General features: G+C 38.3%; 1 protein-coding gene across 1 annotated transcript in view; it reads right to left on the bottom strand.

Annotated features, from left to right (window-relative positions):
* PKN2 (protein kinase N2) overlaps positions 1 to 23,280 on the bottom strand; it is a 56,544-nt gene that overhangs the window by 16,141 nt on the left and 17,123 nt on the right. The window contains exons 2-6 of the mRNA XM_064455456.1: positions 15,598 to 15,898; positions 7,210 to 7,358; positions 2,463 to 2,580; positions 714 to 859; positions 400 to 613 (exon numbers count right to left, since the gene is read on the bottom strand). Coding sequence (XP_064311526.1) covers positions 400 to 613; positions 714 to 859; positions 2,463 to 2,580; positions 7,210 to 7,358; positions 15,598 to 15,898 — 928 coding nt within the window. The remainder of the gene's footprint in view (positions 1 to 399; positions 614 to 713; positions 860 to 2,462; positions 2,581 to 7,209; positions 7,359 to 15,597; positions 15,899 to 23,280) is intronic.

Raw genomic sequence — 23,280 nt, 5'->3', positions numbered from 1 at the left:
CCACTGACTTGTGGTATGACCAGGGCAAGTCACTTAACCCTTCTGCACCTCAGTTTCCCCATCTGTAAAATGGGGATAATGATACTTACCCACCTTTTAAAGTGCTTGATAATCTAAAGATGAAAGGCATTAGGTAAACACTAGGGATATCATTCTCCAGTGACCTACCTTAAGGCCAAAACTTCACTTTTTCAATAGGATTATAAGAAGTTCAATAAATAAATCAAAGAAACTTATCTGCATTTTTTGGGTGAATAGACACTTGGAAATTCTAAATGCCTTCGTCTAGGAAAAAAACAACAATGAAACACATCCAGAAAGAAATAAAGTTGGCATTAAGGACGTGTTTTAAACTATTTAATGAAATAAAATAAAAACAAAAAGCTCCACAAGTCATACCTGTTAAAGCTGCTGGTTTGGACAGTGTACTATACTGGTTTTGAGTAGATATTACACTTTGACGAGGACTTAATGTGGGTGAAGAGACTGACGAAAGCTCCTCTATAATAATACTGCTTTTGGGATGGTTTTTCGGAAGTTCATTCAATCTCTGTTCCAGTGAATACTTCAAAAGGTCCAGCTTCTGGCTTGACTCATTAAATCTTGCTTGAGCCTTTTCAAAATGAGAAAAAAAAAAAAGGGAATATTTCAAATATTTTTTCTTGAAAGAACATTTAAAATAATTTATCAGAAATTGCAATGATGTAAATTACTTCTGAAAGTGCCTTTCTGTCGGTAACTTTCCCAGATCCAAGTAGTTTCATCACATTTTTTGCACCTTCTGCTACAGCATACTCTATCCTAAAATGATGGCGTAATTCTTCCATTCGGAGTTCAAGAGGGCTTATCACAGGTTTTGCTGCAAAGAGATATAAACAAACAATCTTCATTGAAGACCATGCCCATGTTTAACTTCTTTAATATTAACCCGTCCCCCATCTAAACAGAGGGGAGGGGAGGAAAAAAAAAGAAAAAAGTTTTTAAAAAAGTGAGATATGCAGATTTGGTCCAAAGAAAAGCCTGAAGCATGTCAGGAAAGCACCAGTGAAAATTTTAAGCATCTGCAATTGAAAGAAGGAATAATTAGGGCCTCAATCCAATGAACGAGTCCTACTTCTTGAGGAGCTATAACTGCTAGAGGATGTGAGAAAAAGAACATGTCTTCAGGGAAGTTAAGGAATAAAAGCCAGATCTCCCAAACATCAGTCAGCTGGCAAGAAGGAGATTTTGAGACTTTCATATTTCTGAACCATGCTCTGAGGATTTATCTTTCAAACTACTCTGCAGCTAAGTAGATCCCTGATTGGTTTCTGATAATTCTCCTGCTTCATACAAAATCCCAGGGCATCTGGCTTCTGCCAGCACAGAGCATGGAAGAGGTCCCATACACTGCCTTCCCCAAATACTTTGGGTTAGCCATTCTAGTGTCCACTTCTTACAGTGTTTAGATTTCCTAAACAGAATTAGAAAGTTCCCTGGATATATTCCTTTCTGTTTAAAGCTCTAAGAGTAGTAAGAACACAAAAAGAGGAATTTCAAAGCCCTTTCTCACTTGAAAACCTTTTTCTTCTGTGCAAATGATACGCATAAATCCATGTGCTAAGATGGGGTGTAGAAAAAGCCAGTAGTGTCACAAATGCAGAGACAAAGAAAACCAACCTCCCCACCCCACAAAACAAAACACACACAAGTTTTTCATTATCTAGGATACATCCAGACCCTGATTACGAGCATTGTCATACAACTCCAATACTCAGAAATGCATATGAATAAGGTTCAAGACTTAGAGACGTACCAATATGCCCACAGTTTTATAGCACACTCGTGCTATTATTGCTCAGGGGTAATTTTTTTTTTAAATTAATGATTTCCAAAGAAATGCAAGTTTAAAACTACTTCTGAAATGCAGCATGAGTATTTCAAGTCATGCCATTTTAAAAACACTGCGTTTAGTTCAAAATAGTTGTTTGCTACTCAATCTAGCCTAAATACCCATAAAGGTAGCAAAAATTCGCCTCCATCTGTGCTCCCATTAGTAATAATAAGGTCAATCTATTTAAACATGATGAGCAGGCTTTGTATATGCATCAGATTATTTTTTTAGGATAGTGAAAAGATTGCACGCTTTAAAAGAAAATTACTAGTTATTGTTAAGACAAAAGAAAGCATGCATGAAGGGAGAATGAAGACCACAAAGCAAAAATGGACTGCGTAAGGTATAAAGAGGGCAATGAAGAGAGATTGTATTTCTCGATATTAAGCTTAAGGTGTTTTGCTTCAAGTCAGATGTATTTGGCATCCTAACACATGCAATGGTATGCCTAGTCTCCAATTATTTTTGGTTCATGCAAGCTTTGGCTAACATTCCTACTATAAATTTATGACAACTCTGTGTGCATATGGGTACATATCTACACGGCATTCTGACATTAACAATTCATATTTCCTTTCTGCTCCATCACCATTATCAAAAGCCAATTCATTGGTCTGGACTGCCTGAAGAATCTGCATCCTTATAACTTCTATTTTTGTCTTGCTGTCCTGGAGCATCTGCTGGGCTGTGGCAAGAAGTTTTCTATCCTGTTAAAACAATCAAACAAACAAGAAGTTAAAATCGTAAACTCTTCATGAAAACACAACACATTGAAAGCTTCAAAACCCACTTGCTTTAGGAACAAGAACTAAATCTATGTAGTTCATTGGGTATAGCAGACCAGTTCAACTAACCACGTTAGGATATTAGTAGAAATTAAGTTAGGACAGAGGCATGTTCTGGTTGATTAAAGACTACAAGCCACTCCCATGGAAACAGTATCTGTTTAAAGCTGAATGAAGGAGGCATGATCTACCAACATTACATGTGTAGATTAATGTTTTGTAAGCTGATACTAAAGAAAGGACAAGATATTAAATGCAAAATACCTCCACCCTATGTAGAATGACTCGAATTTACTGTGAGTATGATGAGAACTCTTCTAATAGACAAATTTGTTGGACTAAATCTATATAAAAATCATTGTACTAATTCACTTGAGCTGATTTTCTTGAAATTAGAAATATGAAGGTAGCTTACATAGGACACTGTAAATAAGTCTGCAGAATGTTTTTTCCTGAACAGATCAAAGCTGAAGTTTTCTTGCATTAATAAGTACATCATATACAAGGGTTACTTCATCAGCTATTTCATCAGCAACTTAAAGTACAGTACTTTTCATCTAAATAAACTAAGCTAACCAACGTTTATTTTCAAAAGCAGTAACAGAAGAAGCAGTTTAGAAGAGAACATTTCTGAAGATGAACCTTCCAACTAACTGATAACACCGTTTCATTGTCAGGAGCACATCCAGCCATACACACATTTCTCAGGTACACCATTTTTTTGTCCTCCAGCTACTGGAGATGTGACTTGCAATGGATTATCAAATGCTTCTTGGATGTGGAACTGTGCGTGTGTTTCCATGGCTGCTGCATGGCTCACTCTATATGTTCTGGGAATTACCAGATAACTTAAAGGTGATCTGACTTGCAGTAAGAACAAAAAAGGGGTATAAGAAAGTTTAAGGCAGTCTATTTGTCCTGTCTGTGCCGTACCAATCAATCACAGTAACAGTACTCAGTGTAGATGAGTATCAGACTTGTTATAGCCCAAAGGGTATTTTGGTTAACTCACTTTATAGCCACTCTATAACCTCATTAATAAGTTACTTTCCCATGGACATGGTTTATACTTATTTAATTTTATAATGAAGCTATCAATTATTTAATAAGTTAAAGAAATCAAATTCTTCCCCTTACCACAACCAAGACAAAGAACTGCAGTGTAGCACAGATACCCAGAGCTAGAAATACTGGCACCATGAAGCAAACCGTGAGAAAAATCAGTATGCTGAGAAGAGAGAAATTTACTTTCACAGAGCTCCTCTATGACCTTGCACCTAATGTATTACTCACTTGGATATTTTAGTGCCACCCTATGTCTTGCAGGGTAGATACACCAAGGTAGACACATAAAAAGGCTTCGGCTGGATGGGGAGAAACTGTGTCCCCCACTGCATACCATAGTCTCAGAACTCCTGGTTTTAAGTGGTAGTATTAACCAACATTTCAGAGATACTAGTTTCTGTGCTTTAAGATTCCATGTTTGCTATCCAATTATTTAATGAGTACACTGAATTTCCTAAATAAATGGCTTCTCAAATACAAACGTCAACTTTTGAAACAACCACTGTCTACAGCAGAGCACGGGATCTAAGTAACAGATTACAAGCAACTCTAGAATCCGGTATTAAACCTTGTCCCATGCATCATTCTGATGTACAAATATGCTACAAGAGTTTCTTCGTCTGTATCTTCACTTTTATCTTATTTTTGATCTTGCTGCTCTTGATTGTCCCTCATATCCTCTTACTGCAATCGATTTCCTTGCTCAGGGGCAACACCAGCCCTTCAATGTCGTAGACTGGAGGTAATTCAGGATTATAGAGATATCCTTATGTTTTCAAGAGACAGAAGATCCCATCTTCAGAATCAAAATGGATGTGTTACACTCAGCAGCTCTTTCAGTGTCGGAGGCTGAATACAAAGTATTTCAAGGCATCTCCTGAGTACGGAAGAACTGACAGTGCCTGCAAAACTGATCTGCAGAGCTGTCATGGGGTCTCAGAGAATCCACACAAGTCCAAGTAAAGATGATCAATATCTCAGAAGCACTTAAGTCTGAATAGGATGAGCTGAATGTTACTGAAGCAAGTACAATAAGTACAAAGGGAAAACCCTCCCATGAGATGATGGGTTTATTACTGTTAACAGACTGCTTTTTCATTTTTAAGAAACAAATGATGGCCTCCCTCCATTAAATTTAGGTCTGAAAAAATCATACAACAAATTTGAAATTAGATCATACGGCACTTGTATACAGGACACAAAAGAGTTTAATTTTTTTTAAAGAGGGTCCTGTGACTACTTTTTAAAGAACTACTAGATCACCGGGGTTGAATTCAAACTGGGAATTTTCTGCCCCTTTTGCCCACCTCATCCAAACACTTGAGTTGTTTTAAGCTCTGCTTTTTCAAACATAATCACCATGCTCAAACCTACAGTTTAAACCTGCCAAATCAACACACTACTGAGCATTAAGAACATGAGAGAACAAATACGCACCATTTCCATCCTGTTTGTCGAAGCAGCTGGCGATGCCCTTGTGTTTTCCACCTTGCTCTCCCCAGCCCAGTTACTATATACACCCAGTCTGGTAGGCTGATTTAAGCATTTCCAATTGCAAATACGAGATTCAATCATCAATTTTAATTACATGCCTCAATCATAAAGCAAGCCAGAATTTATCCTTTCTACCTAGCCTGATCAAAGCCTGCTAACAATGTCTAATAGTATAGCCTGAGCGTTTAGTTAAGTTTTTTCAGGCTGTTATAAGGTTGCTTACTGAGGGTTTATGAGGAACATAACTCATGCATGTCTTTTGATCCTCTTGGGTCAGCTGATCATTATTTTTAAGTGTACCTGATGTTAAGTACATGGCCCCAGAGGATGTAGACTCCAGGGTTTCCAGGAGCTGAGGGACTGTGGTGCATGGACAGCATTCCCAGGCCCTTAGTCATAAGGTGCACTCCAGATATTTCTTCCATCTGCCCCAGGCTAGTAGGTTACAGGTCGCTTTCAGATAAGGCTACCAAAGCGCCAGCTGGTTCAACAGAAGTGTCGCCGGGACAGAATGAGCCTGCTGGCACCTATGGTCCATCCAGTCTAAAGTAATATTCTGGGAGTCAGCAGCATTTGCTGTAATTATTTTGAGGTACAAGAAAGTCATCCAGGAGGCAGGTACAAAGGGATCTGCCTCTCCACCAGCCCCTAGCAGCAATTCACTCAGAAACATGAAGTTCGTTTCCAACACCTTCTGGTTAGTATATTATATTATAATATATATATATATATTATAAGGGGTAGCAACACAATTCACAGATGTCTACTCTTCAAGTCAAACACTTTCATTAAATTCACAGACCAAGCCAAATGTTGGCTCAGTCAGTCAAGAACTTAAAGCTTTTTAATTTTATTTACTATTATCTGGACACAGAAACATCTAACCAAGCTACTACATACTATTTGTTAGGTCTATGCCTGTGTTTTCCCGTGGTTTGGAAATTCATCTCCTTAATGATTTAGTAAAAGTAAATGGAAAGAACAGGTAATGAGTAACTAACGATGGGTGAAGGGGCAGGTAAGTAGAGGACACACCCCCACCCCCCCACCCTGCGTTTTTGTCATTTGAGAAATATGACTCCCTTATACTCATAAAACATTTTTAGCTTTGGCTTTTTTTGTTGTTGTTTAGTTTTTGGGTTTGGGTTTGTTTCGTTTTTTCTCCCTTCATTTAAAAGGTTTGGCTTGACTTTCAGTTGAGTTAAAGGATTCTTAGTGTATGATGAATTTGATTACATAGGTAGGACTATGTAGGAAGACAAATCCATTTAGGGGTTAAGCAACCCCCTGCCCCTTGGAGAACTTCTGATGCTATCAAGAGAGTGAGTGCAAGTGCGCATGTATTTAAAATTCAGACCTAGAAATAACTGCGGCTTTATTTTTAATTTCAGTTTGACGTTATCAGATGCTACCTCTAGACTACCACGCTTGTGTTACGAAAAAGAGCGTTTTAATGTGTATTTTATGTGCATGCATACTAATGCAGATTTTAACAACTCCATCAGAATACTATGCACATCTTATTAAAACAAACCTTTTTACTGCCAACTAAAACTAGATGACCATTTCAGAAGCATGCTTGGCAATGCTGCCTTTTGTGTAATTATCACGCACATTAGAACTTTAAACTAGTGGATTTTTTTTTTCCTAGTGGAGCTGGGAAAAGCATCAGACACCAGTCAGTGCCATATCAAGCTTTGCTGCTGAGTGAATCACACATGATCAAAGATTACTAGATGTACTAAATTTAGTAAGCCGGATTTGTTATTTAGGTTGAACTGCATGTGGACAAATTGATAAAACAATCACTTGTATCAGACCACAACAAAAAATGGGATAGAAAATTGTAGCAGATTTGACATAACTACTTAAAAAATACATCCCAAACTAATAACACTGAAATTGCACACTGTTTCTACACTGTACATTCACACCACAGAAATATGAAAATCCACCATCATTTCATGTTCTTTAAGCATTCCAAAGCCTTACCTTTGAAGAGCCATTGGAGTACATCTGTATCATATTTTCTGCTCCCTGTTTTACCTTCAGTTCTATATCCAATTGCTTCTGTAAGGCCATCAATCTGTTAGTAGAAAAACGAGGATCGCTGTTTGGAGTATCAGGAGTCCTAGGACAATCTGTGAATTAAAAGGTAAGATGTAATGTATGCAGAAAAAAAAAAAGGAAAAAAAAACACCTGCAAAAAAGCAAAACACATCCCCAAAACACCCTAATCCTCTCTATTCTGTTAAGTTATAGATCAAACAAAGCTGGAACATCATACTTAAGTATTAAGACTGACACTCCTCTCCGGAGCTACTTTGCAACAGCGCTGCAAATGCGCCTTAACATGGAAAGCCTCACGAAAGCCTAGTGACTCCTACACATGTCCTAATTCACATGAATCACTTCCGGGAGTGGCAAAATAGGCAGGTTTGCAACTAGGTCTATTTTCGTTTCAAAGGAGATTTATTTCTTCTGGAATGTCTTGAGTCAATTAAAAAAAAAATTGAGTTTTCCATTAAGTTTTCCTACACTCCTGATTTTAAATCAAAGCATTTTAAAAACAAACTTGGACAATAATATTCAATACTAATGAGCATGGTCTAAATACAGATATTAAGTAGCTCATTGATTCTTGTGTGGGCACTGCAGACACGGTTTGTGCCAAAATGAAGAATAGATAAAACGAGCCTTTTCCTTAGGTGTAAAGCTGAACTATTTTGGCTCTGGAATCAGAAACCTGGGATACTGGCTATATAGGCAGACAGGTTATTGAACAACCGATCTTGGGGAGGGATAAAGCTTTTTCGTTTGACAATATCACTGTGTTTAAATATCCATCTTGCTGGATTAACTGAATGGAATGCAAGTTAGTTTTATCAATCACATTATATAGTCAAACTCCTTAACTTTTCTATCCTCCTCCAGGAAAGTTTATGTCACCATTTCATATTTCAGCTTCTGCAACATGAACTGGTAGCGCACTGACAAGTAAGTGGCCACTGGACTACTTCCTCATAACTATTTCCAACACAGCTGTGCTTTCGGCCAACTATCTTCCCTAACAGTCCCAATGGCCTCTCTTTCAAACTTTTTGCAAAAGAGGATAAATTATGTCCACTGTAATGCTGGGTTTTTTGTTGTTGTTGATTTCTTCTCCCCTAACAGCTAAGAGAATACCTTCTCTATGGGCAAATGACTTTAGCTGGTCTCCTGGAAGATAATATTTGCTCAATACCAAGAGTACAGGCTTTTTTCCCCCTAATTTTAATTAATGTTCCTTGAATAAAAACTAGGATGATGTATCAGGTTCCTGAAACCCTCAATTATTAGAAAACACAGGCACTGCACAAGTAACTGACAAATTATTAATTATGAGGTGTCGTGGGGAGGAGATGTCTTATCTGCCATTTCATATTTCTTCTACAGAAGCTTCCGATAGCTAGTTTTGGAGATTTAATACATTTTACTTTCAAGTTTGCTATGTAATTTCCTCCTAAATTGCAATTTTTGCTGTGGCTACATACAGATTTCACGTAAGGAGTTTTAATTTCCTCTGCTGCTAATTCACTCTTTACTTCAAGCCACTTCAAGACTCTTACTGCATCCTCATTACTTAAAGGTAGTACAGAAAATACCAGATGTTTAAAAGTAAAAAAAAAAAAAAATAATTCTGTGTTATTCCTCATCTGTTTTGTCATTCATCCTGTCCTCAATGTTTTTGGCTTGGTTTCTCTGTGAAACTGTACTTTAACAGCTTTACCTTAAATCTGTTACTAATAAAACGAAGATTAACAACATGCTTTCCTCTCACTTATGTCTTCACATTCAACTAATCCCCACCTAATGATCTACTCAAAATTAGAACAAGCGTAAAACTTGAAAGTCAGTGTCAAGTCTCCTTGTAAAGTAGATTAATCATATAAATGAATATTTACCAACTTTAGATTTATGATGCAGGCCTCTACCACTTAAAGATCCCAGCCCTCTGATGATCCTTGGGAAGGCTGTGGGACTCCTGAAGTCTGTTTTCACAGCTTTTAAAGATGCATGCAAGCACTCTTCCTTTGCATTAAAACACCACTCGAGTTGCAAGTCAAGGACTAATTAGAGATACCACAGTTCAGGTTGCCCAGGCAGCTGTTATTATCTCCCTTTGCGTGTCTGCACTGTGAAGGTGTAACCACGTCACTTACATGGGTCATCAAGAGTTGTTGGTCTGCACTTGTGGACTGAAACTACCCTCCACCATTTAGTTTAAATGGTTCTACTATATGCTGTGTTAGTAACCAGCAGCAAAGGAAACTTTTCCGCAGTATGGACTAATTGCTAGGAAGAAAGTATTTGTTGCCCTCAGGCACAAGAGCTGCTCACTAACCTCCCAAACGTGGAATAATATGGTTTCTTAACAAAGATTTTTTTTTTTCTTTTAAAGAAAAAATAAATTTACCAACAGCTTTTCAGAAATCGCTTCCAAGTGACTCCTTCTCCCTCTGGACCCCATTACCATTCAGTAAGCAGCCTGAGGCAGCTTCTTGTAGAAGAATTCAGATTAAAGTTTTAAAACAGCCAGACAAACTGGTCCTATTATGGAAAGCATTGACAATCTTAGCAGCAGCATTACAAGCTACATCTCTATTTGCTGCTCCCCTCTCTCTCTGTAATGTCTACTGAGGTGTAATCAGTTCAGTACGGCTAGTTATCTCCGATCTATTTGTGTAAAGCACTATACAGAGGGGTTCAAATCCGATCGGGAGACATTTAGTCATCTTCGTAATACAAATAAGTAATAAATTCATCCAGCTATTTGCAATCAATGGTATTTATGTACATGCTTTAAGTTAAACAAGAGTTAAGTACTCATACCAAATTGATATTTTGCTTAAGTAGATAAGTAGGCACTGGGGAAAACCAGAGATTCTCCAGTTTGCCACGTCTGCTTCTCAGTAAGGGCAGCACAAGGCTTGCCATTTTAGATGCATTCAAGCCCAGCTTTGCATAGGACAGCAAGAGCTTTGCTGGGGTATGGATTAGTGTCCCTAGGCATTTTCTTCTTGATAGTGAATATCAAGTGAAGAAACAGATGTATTTCAAGTGAACTTGACTTCGTTTCAAGTAACTAGCATGTTATTTTTGCTGAACAGCTATGAATGTTGTTGCTTAACACTAATGAGTTTTGTGCTGCTTGTTAGCACACATCCAGGCTGCTGGAAGAGCTGCAGTACTGCTTCTCCAGCACCTGCAATATCCTGTTTTCATGAAAATATGCTCATATGACTTAAAATAAGTTAATAGTGATGGTTTAACTGATTTTTTTTTTAAATGTCTGGATTGCATCAGACAATGGCAGTTTTCAGTCTGAAATGTTTATCTTAACCATAATCTTTGCTCTTCTGAAAATCTTTTCAGTTTGAGTCTTTGCACAGCACTCACTAGCAAAAACTTCTTGCTTCTGAACTGCCTTTTACTAGCACTCCCATCTAAATTATATTTATTGGAGTGGCGACACAACTCCACTCTTCTGAGACTGCTGCTCATTCCTTTGGGGAGTCTTCCCCAGCTGCTAGGTATGCTGTTTCTTCAATAAGCCCAGCATGAAATCTAGGATCCCATGTAACTTCATGAATTTGGGCTCCCAGATGGTACTGCAGCATGCTGCTAAGCTACTCAATTAGCAGCAAGTGCCCTTTGGTAAATAGTTAATTTTAATCTTATTTGAGGATATTTAATTGCAGTTAGCCTCATCAGTGTCATACCCAACAGAAATACCTGTGATGCGTGTTTAGGCTTTGCTGGAGGGGGAAGAAAGAGGCATCATGAGGCTTTTCTCAGGGAGTCAGATGGTTGCATCAGCACTTGGACTGAGCCACCAGTAAGTCCAAGGCAGCAGGGGACATTCTGCACTCAGAGAGCATCCAGCACTGACCTCCTGGAAACTTTTGAAGTTCAATTCAGTTTTCAATTCAGTAACAGCTAATTTGAACTACTAAACAAGTGACAGGAGACACTTTCAAATTGTTTCAATAATGTCAGTCGGCATTAATGTTCCCAAAATTTACCATGAAATTCCTATGGCTATGAGCCTTGTAGGTGGAGCCTGCTCTCTAAAAAGTCACTACCTCTACCAGTTTGGCTGCTACCTGTACCAGTTTCCAGTAATTGGTCTTATACGGACATTTTGGTGTCTGACACATTAACCTGGTCAGTTGTAGGGACAAAGAAATCCCCCCCAAACAGTCTCTCTCACTCCCCTGTAAGCTAGTCATGCTCTTCAACAAAATAATTTATTTTGTGACCCCTACAGCCAAGTTTAATGTAAAGTTGATAGCTTGGAAGTTAGGAGAATGGAAGAAGAGGCATGAACTTGCCTTTTTGATTTCATGTTCTCCACGTTTTTACTCAGCCTCCTCAATTCCCTCAAGGTTTTTTTTATCATCTCACCTCCCTATCCACCTTTACTTCAGCTCTATGGAACAGATTAATTTCCCAATTTTTATATATATATCCTGTGTATCAGCTATACGCCCAATTAAACCACAGTGCCTTGCTGTAGGTAAGCTATTTCAATCTTACACCTCACCAATTCATATTAAAAACCACAATCTCTAGTGCTACTTTTTAGACACATGAAAAGAATATCAATGTAATCTGTGCTACTGTGTAGAAGTGTCTTTGCAAGATACAACATTTCTTCATCTCTAAGACTGAAGTAATCATCCCCAAGTTACACATTAAGATAAATCTCTCAGATATTTCAGCAGTAATGGTCACTAGGCTTGCCCTACTCGTTTTGTATTGCTGCATTCTACTTCACATTTAAGTGCTGACCTACAAATTTTAAAACTCCATGTCCTAGGATGACTAATACACTGCATGATAAGGGCAGACCCGGGTACAAAGTCCCACCTCTAAAACAAATCTAGATTTACCAGCAACCCCACAACGTAAAGTAAACCTATATTATGCTAAAAGTTGTTTCTGAATCATACATCCCCTGCTAAATCTACCCTTATGTTCAGTGATACAGCTTTTTGGCAAACTGCATGTTTTGGTTAAGGTTTAATATCGATTCTTCAAATAGTTGTGAAAATAATTTCCTATGGCATTAGAACATGGAAAGCTTAAAGCTTTCAGCTCTAGGCAAACTCCCATCAAAACAACTTGCTTGAAATGAAATGTTATTATAACAAATTTTTCTACAGTAATTTCATTAAAACTACATTTAATGGTTTTAACATATATCGATTGCACTGTGCTGATTACAAAGAAGTTACACTACAAACTAGTTGTTTGTTAGAAAAAGTTACATAAGTCACTGCTTGATGCCATAACCAACTGTAAGAGTCACAACAGCTTGCACAGCACTTTTCAGCTCTAAATGGGGATCACTTTGCAGATACGTGTTCACACCCACTTTTCAGATAGAGGAACAAGGAAAGGTTAAATGACTTTTCCAAGTTACCACAATGACCTTTCAACCAGTCAACAGAAACAGTGCAAAACAATCTTCAGAATTCAGGCCTGACAGGTCAAAGGGATCATCATCTTACAGGCAATTACTCTCTCAGTGTTACTTCTCCACAGATCTCAGTCCTGACTTTGCTACTTAGAACCTGCAAAAGCCTACACGGTATACTCTAGAAGACAGGCAAGAACACAGGGCCAAACCCCCCAAAAATGTTAAAGTACATAAAGAGAACACAGACCTTCACTCCCACAGCTCTTGAACCCTCTTTACCATACTTTCAGCGTTCATGGTCTGCACAGTCTAAAGATTTCCCATATATTTCCTTCTCTCCTTGAAATCATTTGTCACTTACTGACCAGAAAAAGGGTCAAACATCAGCTTATTCTAAGTCAGAGCTTCTCACTTTAGCTAACCTCTGGAAACAGTGCACTTATTTTGGGAGCTCCCATATTCATCAGTAAATGGTTTTTAAATTCACTGTTGATCCTGAGCAAAAGCAAGAATTCCCAAACTGAGATGGTATTTGTGACCTCTCCACAGAGGCATCTCCTGTCCGATGGCAGTGTTTAAGGCTATGTGTCCATGTATTTGCTGAATATTGTGTGTGTATACATATACACACCCACACAAACACCCACACAGTTGATGTGTCATAAGTTTTATATTACCAACCTTATTTTGCGAAAGCCAAGCTCACTAATACCTGAAGTCAAACCGAAGACTTCAGTATTAAAAACTAGAGTATCACCTAGATGACTTGCACCTATCAGTCTCAAAACAGACAGAATGGTTACCGGTAGTGCTCCCCCTCAATGAATTAGTGACCATGAATGAGGAAGGAGACAGACAATTAAATTACAAGGCAAAGAGTATGAAAAACCTCAAGTATTTCAATTTTGGAGGGTGGGTACATATAGATATGTGATCTAAAAAGAGATATTAAAAGAAATAAAGACTACTTTTTTCAGAAGGTTATGTAACATATTCTATTAAAATGGGTCTTACGTAGGAATACCTGATGTGACACTATACAGAGAATATAAAGATCGACAGAATTACTAGGTTTTTTTCCTTGTATATTTCAATAATTAAAGCTGTAAAAGCTATCTTCCAGCAAGACTTTGAACAGAATGAGTTAAAAACATAATACTGAGAGGTTTAGCATTCATCAAAAGCAGGTAGGAGCACATAAGTTTATAAACTTTGACCTTTTATCCCTTCAGCCTTTCATGAGGTCTCTGGTATTTGAAACAAGGCAAGATGAGTCTGGCTGCTAACAGTTATTCACAAAAGCAACGGGCACTGCTGGCCTTTTCAGAAATGTAGTGAGGATCTGAATGACATTATTTAGATCTTTGCACCCAAACAGTCTCTTTAGAACAAGTAAATGCTTTCTAGGGTTTACTGCATCTCCTGAGCCACACATGAGGACAATATTGCTCAGTAACGCATTGTGATGAGGGTTTTGAAGTGCTACACTGGGAGGGTGCATTCCAACAAGAGCATTCTGTGCTCATCCACTTTCTACTACTTAGATGAGCCTCACAAACTTATGCCCACACAAATTTTTATATTCAGTCTATACATAGTTGATATACAATTCCCTTTCTGTTTACTCTTCCCATTCCTTTAAAAGTTGCAGTACTGTCAACACTGAAGTGGATTTTCATAAACCTTAGCCTATATGTGACAGAATGCTTCATGCCTACTTAAAACCCAATCTATCTGTGAACCATACATTACTGCATTCATTCCCATTTCATGCTGCAGCAACCACTTTGCCTCACTAGTTGCAGCTGTTCCCCCCCTCTGCCCCTTGTATCCTGGAGATCAAAAGCAAAAAAAGCAGAGAATAAAGAGACTACCGTGCAGGCCGCCACACACACTTCAACACTTCTGCAGCACGTCACTGGGCAGACAGTATGAGCTGCTGACATCACCTACCACTGTTTTCCTAAATTCTCACCGTAACCAACCCTTCTTCACAAGGATGAGGCGGTCTTCTATTCTACTGCCTAAGCTTCTTAAGGCTTGGCATTCACTTCAGAAAACACCTTCAATGGCTTGTGCACATTTATTAATGTTTTGCCAAAAAGAATCTGTGCAATGTGAAATCACCAGGCTGGCAATATCTCCCAAGTCATTCCACAAAGCTGAAAAAAGGCTGTTTACTTTCACAACATTCCATCCTAAAATACCAAGCCTGGTATTTTTAAAAAACACATTCAAAATTAGTATTGACTCACTGCCATGCCACAGAAAATACTAATTAAAACCATTATTTACAACCATTCTGTGAAAACAATCTCAAATTGTCTTTAAAATGGTAGCTTCATTGTGGAAAAGCCTGAAGAATTAACAAATCATTGCCACAGTAAGAAATGTTTCAGAAGTTAGTCAGATAAACAGTATAACAGAAAAAGTTTAAGAGTTAGATTTAAGCTAAAAAAGACCAAAACAAAAAACCCACAAACCAAACAAAACTTTAAAGTAAAAATATTATAATTTTTTTCCCCCATAAAAAGGTGTCAATACCGATGCCTACAGTGTAACTCAGAGAAAGTCACTGGAAGAGCTACTAAAATTTCTTTTCATACAGTGAAAAGCTATTAGGAAACATTAGAAGTATTTTAATATAGTAATAACTGAAAGTGAAGAACTGGTACATGTTAAGTTAGTCTTTAGAGCATCATCAAACAGTCCATGAAATGCAGCATTCCCCAGAAAACAATTTAAAACTCAGGGGGACTGGACACTTACTTGTGAATCAAAACAAACAGGCATACATAATTAACAAACTTGCCAGCTACAGATTTGCTCATTCCCAGAGCAATTTTTTCAAGTGAAATGGGATACAGCTTATTTAAGCCAAGAGGAAAAACTGATTTCACAATAACGTATGGTACCTGCAACATCTTCTGGATCCGTTACAACGATGTGTGCATTTAACTCCTGTAACTTATGATGCAAGTCTTCTAACTTCTTATTCGATTTTTTCAAAATGTTGTCCACATATGCCAAGTTCTTTTTATCTGTCGTGACCTTCCTGAGGTTCTCCGCTCCCTCCTTGATTTTAAGTTCCTTCCTTATTTCCCGCTTGATTTGGTCCTTTATTTCATCCAGCTTCTGCTGTACCATTGTATCTGAAAAGTCCAACTTTTGGCCAGTGCTCACATTCTCAGAGGCTAGAAGACTTTTGGCATCCCCCTAGAGAAAAAAAAACAGTAATATAACTACGAGGAAACACTGTTTCTTGACAATATATGCTGCACACTTAAAATGACCAGGCTTTAGGCCTCTGTACATTAAAATATTCGCTTTGTAATACCATTTACTCACCGTGGGCCTACATTCATGTTGCCCTACAGCAACAACCTCACAAGACATTACATGTAAAACATAACTGGAGTTAACATTTTACAACAGATTTACTTTAAATTTAGTGACAACTTTACTATGCCTATTTTTAACACCAAGAGATTTAAATACTTCTGGATTTGTCATGGCTGCTTGCCCAGCAGTTATATGCCTCAGAGCTAGCGACTCACATTTGTAATTTTCTAGATTTACATGTGTGTTTTAATAGACCAAACTGATACACGAAATAAGACTAACTTCTAACAATTACTGTCTACAATGAGTTTTTATGCATTTGTTAGAATAGATTCCTTTCAAAGACTGCAAAACAAAAGTTAAAAACAACTTAGTGATGTTTGCAAATGTTTGGAGAAATACTGGCATCTTTATAAAGAACTGTCAAGATGTTACTGGAAAATAAGTTTGGTAGATTAAAAAAAATCCCTCAAGTAAAGACTTTCACTTAAAAAAATCTATTTTTTAAAATCTTTCTTGTGCAGGCAAGCTAGGCTGAGATGAAGGGAAAAGTAAAAAGCTGCAGTGATGAACAGGAGGTGGTGTAGTAAGGAGGCAGGGGGTGAAAAGTCTTCAGACCACCAGTATATACGAGGCCACGCTTGTGCCTAGTATATGCTTAAGTGTCATTGAGAAGTAAGAATACAAAGGGCTTATTATACAACCTACATCAATAAAGTACAATTAAGTACATACGTAACTAACACTTCCTGTGTTTCTTATATGTGGACCCTGTACAATGAGCAGACACTAGGCCCTACCCAAGAAGTCTTAGCCAAGTGAGTGAAGATCAAAGGAGGGCTCTCCTGAACTTAGAATCTGATCCAGCCGTAATTCAGGATATATTTAGTAAATATGTGGCCTTATCTGTCCATAACCACCCCAAAGACCAACACTAAATTTTCTTAAACACAATGAAGAAAATGCCTGGACAGCAAGGTATTTGAAGGGATGATTAAGAAGTTGAAAGTCTTGGGTGTAAAATTAATTGTCATCACTATTTGCTCTTGGAAACACGAACAATACAGCACAGGGAACAGCAGAACACCACATTCAGGAGGGAGTTCAAGCATAGCATCAGGCTAATGAGCTGTCAGAACATCCCAGAACACATGATCTCTAGATATAGTCCACAGTGACTTGTTTGTTTCCAAAAGAATTTGGGGAAATAAGGATCATGAAGGTTGTGCCTGGGCCATACGTATCAACAGATAAAGCTGGTCAAACAATTTCAATCTGTGCACATTCCAGTGATACTGCCTTCTATAAGCAAGATCCAATCTACTAGTCCTCAACTATCATTTTACAGGTTTAAGAAATCATCTTTAAACTGCTCTTATTAAAACATTTCTATCCATAGCTGCTACTTTTAGCAAAAGAAGTTAGCAACTTAAAGATTCTTAAATACTAAAAGTAGTCGGAATCGCTATCTTGCCACAGAATTTGTCTGTCAGTGAAAAAGACAATAAGCAATGCAGAAGTGACGAACAGAGAAAGAAAGGAAAGGGGAAAATCATGCAAGTTTTTACTCAAAGTGCACTTGTGATTCCTGTAAGTACGCTTCTCGTAGTGCAGATTAAAATAAATAATTTATTATGCATATGTGGAGAGGCTATTAATAGTTGTACTAAGAAATACATGACATTGTTTCCATATATAGGCACATAAAAAGAATAAACTTCTTAAAAAATAATAATCAATAGTGATGAGCAACCAGTACGAAGGTTCATATTTTTAATGAAGGAAACCAACTACCACGTGCTGAGTGGTGTTTTGAGAGACAACTGAATTTGAAAATAAATTCATATAGCAGCTCTACTGCAAACTATTTAAGTAAAAAGTAAATCTGAATCTAGTTTGGATATTTGATTTCCCTGTTTGTCTAACACATAACAAGTGAGGATGTTAAAAAAGAGCTTCAAGATTAGTATACTACTATTTAAGCTTTAAAAACACAGATCAAAACAGTGTTTGTAAAAAAAGTGTGTATTTTTAAACCATAATCCTTTGCACTTGTTCTGCAAGCTTCCTACAGATAAACTCATCATCTACCTCCCTCAAAGCATGATATTACACTCCTTCAAAGTTTGCAGAAAAAAGACAAGTGGTAAAATGTAAAAAACAAAGCACAAACAAAAAAACACAACAACCACCACACAAAAAACCCCACCAAAACACAACCCCCCCAAACCAAAACCAAACCAAATGATCCCAAAACAAAAAGAAAAACTTTATTCCTTACTCCAATAGCACCTGAAGTATGTTAAAGTTATGCCAAGAATGTACACTTCTCAAACAGAACAGTATAATTAAAATATAAATAATTCAGAAATATTCTCGACCAGGGTTTCCCAAAGAGACTTCAGTTAATTGTTTATCTATTGAACAACAACATATTTTGTTACAGGGAGATTTTTATCCTCCTACAAGCCCCATATCCCACCTGTTAAAGGAATGTTATGTTCTTCCATAAACAGGTTTTTGGAGTCCTTGTTCCAGATAGTGAGTCTCTAACAAGTCTTCAATTAAATTAAATCTCCATGATCATTAGTAATTTGCATTCCAAATTTCCAGTAATTAAGTTAAAGTTCTCCTCGGCTTGAGCAGTCTCAGCAGCATCTCTGTCCCTGGACTTAAGGGGTTCAGGATACAGGGTCTTCTTCAATCTGCTTCTGAGACAGCTCAGAGTTCAACAGTGTGCATGCTAATGCTGCAAGCTGGTCACATCGCCTATGCAGTTATGCACTCGTCTTTAAATCCTGCCAAAAGCCACAGGTGATACTCCTGCCTCTCTTGTCATCCAGAGTTAATTATACTTTTGAACTAAAAGTATCCTGTCACCTAGATGTGTCACCTGGCACAAAGGTCACTGTGAAATCGTCTTCCAAGGAGGCAGCTGGGCACTCGGTGACCCTGAAGGTCGCTGTGAATGCAGAGCGAGAGCGTGTTCTGCAAGCAAAGTCGCTCTGCTCCTGCACCGACGTGTTTTGCTGCTGGGATGCAACGAAGGTTTGAGACAGATCCTCATGCCAGAGAGATGAGCAGCCTCAGCAATGTTCCATCTTAAAATGGAGATAATGCCAAGATGGACACAACTGGACAGAGCGTCCAATAGTTGAGTAAGAGAAGTGAGGTAGGATTTCTTCTTTAAAAAAGCACCTCCCAAAACACCAAACTCAAACTCTACTTTTAAACGAGCAGTGATTTAAAACACAGGATATTCCAGCTTTATTTGATGACAACCTATTAAAATCTCTTGTTAGAGCTGAATATTCTTTCAAAAAATTATTTTCCCCATTTGGATAAACTCCCTCCCAGGTTGAGCCTCACATCCATTAGGATGTAGGTGTTCTGTCCCCTCAACCTGAAAATTAAGTATGTCAAAAGAAACAACAGTTGGAGGCGGGGCTCAGGACCTTTCCTTTGCTCTGCTCAAGCAGGCAGGGTGCAAAGGCAGACGAAATCGCCCACGTTCTCTATGCCAAGAAACCATCGATGGATTTTGCACAGCCACTTCCTTTGCTCCCCCTCCCAGAATCATTTAACATAAAGTATCTTAAGAGAGTGGAAATGCTCTGAAGCAGATAATGACTAAACCACTCCTGCTGGCAAAACAGAGAACAGGCCCCACTGCTTTAAAAAATCCAGGACAAAAGAATGGGCAGGCAGTTATTGATTCTCAGTTTCTATTTTTTAAATTCCGGTAGTGTTTTGACTTTCTGGTTAAAAGAGATGAGCCAACCTTTGCTGGGCGGTCCCAGGACTGGGCCACTCAGCCGAGCAACTTTCTCTCCCCAGCACCACAGCAGCCTGCTGGTGACCCAGTTCTTTGCCCCGGCAGCAGCAAAGGGCAGCAGGCACCCGGTGCTGCTCGTAACAACCTGCTTCTGGGCTGTATGGAAAGCAATTAGAGGCAGTGGTGCATACTTCTTTGCAATGGGAAAATACATGTTTGTGAGCCAGACTGGAGACTTCTGAAACGTTTCAGCATGTAATGAAACTGAAGCCATGTTTACCACAATAAACTATCAAGGACCACAAATTAGATACTACTGCTTAAAAAAAGAGGAAAAAAAAGAAAAAGGAACCGACATATATAGCTTTCCTACTGCAATGGCCTAATGACTCAACCTCGCTTTGATTGCTGGCTCAAAGACTATCTATTTACACAGATGAATTCAAGATGCCAGCCTTCAATTTCTGTACTCCTGGGAAATGTTTTAAGTATAGTTGCTGAAAATAATGGGTAGTGGTCTGAGCGTGTCTTTTAATAATACATGGAGTCTATTCTGGTTGATGTGGTAGAAGAGTAGTAATGTTGTTTATGAAAACCATGGGGACCCCTGCACTTTTTCTTTAGGTCAATTCTGAACCAAATAAATCGGTATGAAGCAGGTGCCTTGCCAAACTGCATTTACCACCCAAACTCCCATTTAAGAACAGAAATTGCAGAACGATGGAAATGGTACGGCTGAATAGAAGAGAGTACCATGAAGCTGAACATATCAGAGAATCTGCTTAAGTCGTGTAAACTGAATGACTTCCAATTCAAAATGAGATTCTCAAATTGCCACCTCTTGGAAGAAAAAGATAAGGCTAAAATCCTGGGCGTTAATAACTCCCAAAGATTTGCTCCTAAGAACACAGTATAGCTGCACTGTGTTATACCATGTATTCACCATGGAGAATATTGAATAGGGCAAGAACTCCAATTGCTGACTTCCAGAAGGAATTGTTATAAAAAGGTAAGTGGAACCTTAAACTACAGCATGCTTAACAACTGATTAGTACTCATGCATAATATTATTTGCACTTCATATTGACTCAACCTGCCTTTAGGGAGTAGGGAAATAAAAAAGACCATATCAAAATTCACAGTAAAATTGTGTATATTTTTTCTTAAAACTATTAGCATTCATTTTTATGTGCTCTTGAATTTTAGTAACCACTTCAATAGACAATAATAGACAATTAAACAATAAGAAAACCTGTTTGACAAGTATAGTAAAAATGCTTGGCTGTTTAATGTAAGCATACTCATATCAAATATAAAAATAGGATTTTCATCCCATGTATGATTTAAAAGATATCATAATCCAGAAAGACTAAATGTTTATTAATTTTTCATTTCATTTTGAAGAGCTGGAAGTACAGATTCAAAACTATTAGGTCTCAGTATAATTTTCTGAATAATCTTTTAGAAAGGAAAAAAAAAAAAAGAGAAGAAAAAAAGTTGTTTTTCTGAACTAACTGCCAAGGTCCCTGAAGCTCACTATAGTAATTCCTGAAACTACAGTAGTCTTTGATTTTAAGAACAATGTTAATCAATTGCAAACTTCCCTTCCCCCCCGAAGTCATTCATAAAACCAGATGTGACGGCTTGTCTGGATTACTGGAACTACATGGACTATTTCCTCCTGCCCAGAAGCAAATGTGATTGTGGTCAAGATCTCAGCGCTCACCCAACGTCAAGAACAAAAAAAACCTTGGAGGCTTAATAGATTTTGGCATTAGTTTGCTGTGCTAACATGCCGCAAATCAGGATTTAAATTTAATCTAAGTCACAGCTCTCTGCTTTGTAACGAGAGGCTGTTTAAGGCACAAATATCCATAGTGCATTGCATCATATGTGGATGAATTCAAGTAGGACGCTGATTAAATGGGGTTCAATTCCCGCATGCAAACAGCGAGTGCCTGGATGAATCTGTAAAAGATGAAATAGATTAAGGAACACCTTATTTTTTTTAAATAAGGATGTCCAACCTACAGTCCTCAATCAGCTGGTCCCCTCTGCCCCTCTCGAAGTTTGAGCTGTTGTCCTGATGAACACTTCAGGAGGAATGTTTGCTTTTAATCACGCGGTAGCTGCTGGGCTGCAGCACTCAGTCCTACAACACCTGTATGAAAAGCTGCGTGCCTTGCCTCAGCCAGAGCATCGCACCTAAACAGGTAATAAAATTCCCTGGGGATTCCTTGCTAACAACCCCGATTTGGCCCGCTTTTATTAACGCAAAAAGCATGCTCCTGAAAAGGCGCTCCTAGAGCCACACAGACTCGCTTACAGAACTGGAGCTGTGTCTGTGCTGTGCCAACATCGATTCTAGAAAGGGGCATAAGAGAGATTTGCTTGCTGTGGAAGAGAAGAAAAACGTTTGAAGAAATGCTTCCTTTGGCTGCTTCTTATTGTAGCAGCTCCCAATGGTTTTATTCTAAGAGGAGGACCTGCAAGGAGGCTTACAAAGAAATACCACATTGAAAGAAAATCCCCACAATCACTTTTCCCATGGTTGCGAGGACTCGGAGGCTATGGCACGGCACTAGCTGTGAGCACCCGAATCTGAAATCGGCGGATGGCTACAGCATCCAAGAAGCGTGACTAGATATTCCAGCAACAGGTGTGGTACAGACACTTCTGCAATCTGCAAGCTTTCATCTATAACTTCAACTTCCTACTATCAGCCAAAAAATTCCAGTGGAAACAAACCTTACCCTCTCCAGTTTCGGATGTGCAAAAGAAACAGCACGAATCCCCGTTACGACGAATGGGGCCTGCTGTCACAACTTTTATTTACACATGCCCAGTAACAACATCAGCATTAATACTACGCCTATAACACCACCACTCCTCCACTCTCTGAGAGACCTTGATGTCTTCGTTTTAATTTATCTTCTAATTTTTAAGTGCATGCGAAGTACCAATGATGATCAGTGGTGCTACAGAAACTGAGTTAGTATAACAAGATAAACAAGCAGAATACATATTCAGAAGAAAACTGCATTCTACATAATTAATATGGTTCCAAGCAGACCACACACAGTAGTAGAAGCTCTATTAAATGCCAAAATACAAACGAGCTCTTTCAAGATACAGGGAAAAAGATTTTATGAACTGTTAATACCATACTGCATGCTGGAACTATCTCCAATAATGATGTATCATAGAACTGTGCCAAGAAGACTGAAGTAATTCTCCCTAAAACACAGCCTCACCTAGATGCATGCAGTAGAAGCACTGAAATGATAATTTCTCACCTAATTCCTGTAACATTATCATAGGATGTATCCATAATGCAATAAACACACACGCACACCTGTTTAAAAGATATGGAAAACCAGGTGGACTAAACTACAGTTCAAAAAAATGAAAGAGAAGCAAGTTCAAAGCAGCACAATGTGGTTTTAGAAAAGAAGTCCCTTAGTCACAGATTCTGAACTGG

This window comes from Phalacrocorax carbo, chromosome 6 (assembly GCF_963921805.1).
Source record: "Phalacrocorax carbo chromosome 6, bPhaCar2.1, whole genome shotgun sequence".
NCBI classification, from domain to species: domain Eukaryota; kingdom Metazoa; phylum Chordata; class Aves; order Suliformes; family Phalacrocoracidae; genus Phalacrocorax; species Phalacrocorax carbo.
Note: the sequence above shows the minus strand (reverse complement) of the source record. Positions and strands in the feature narration are given on the sequence as shown.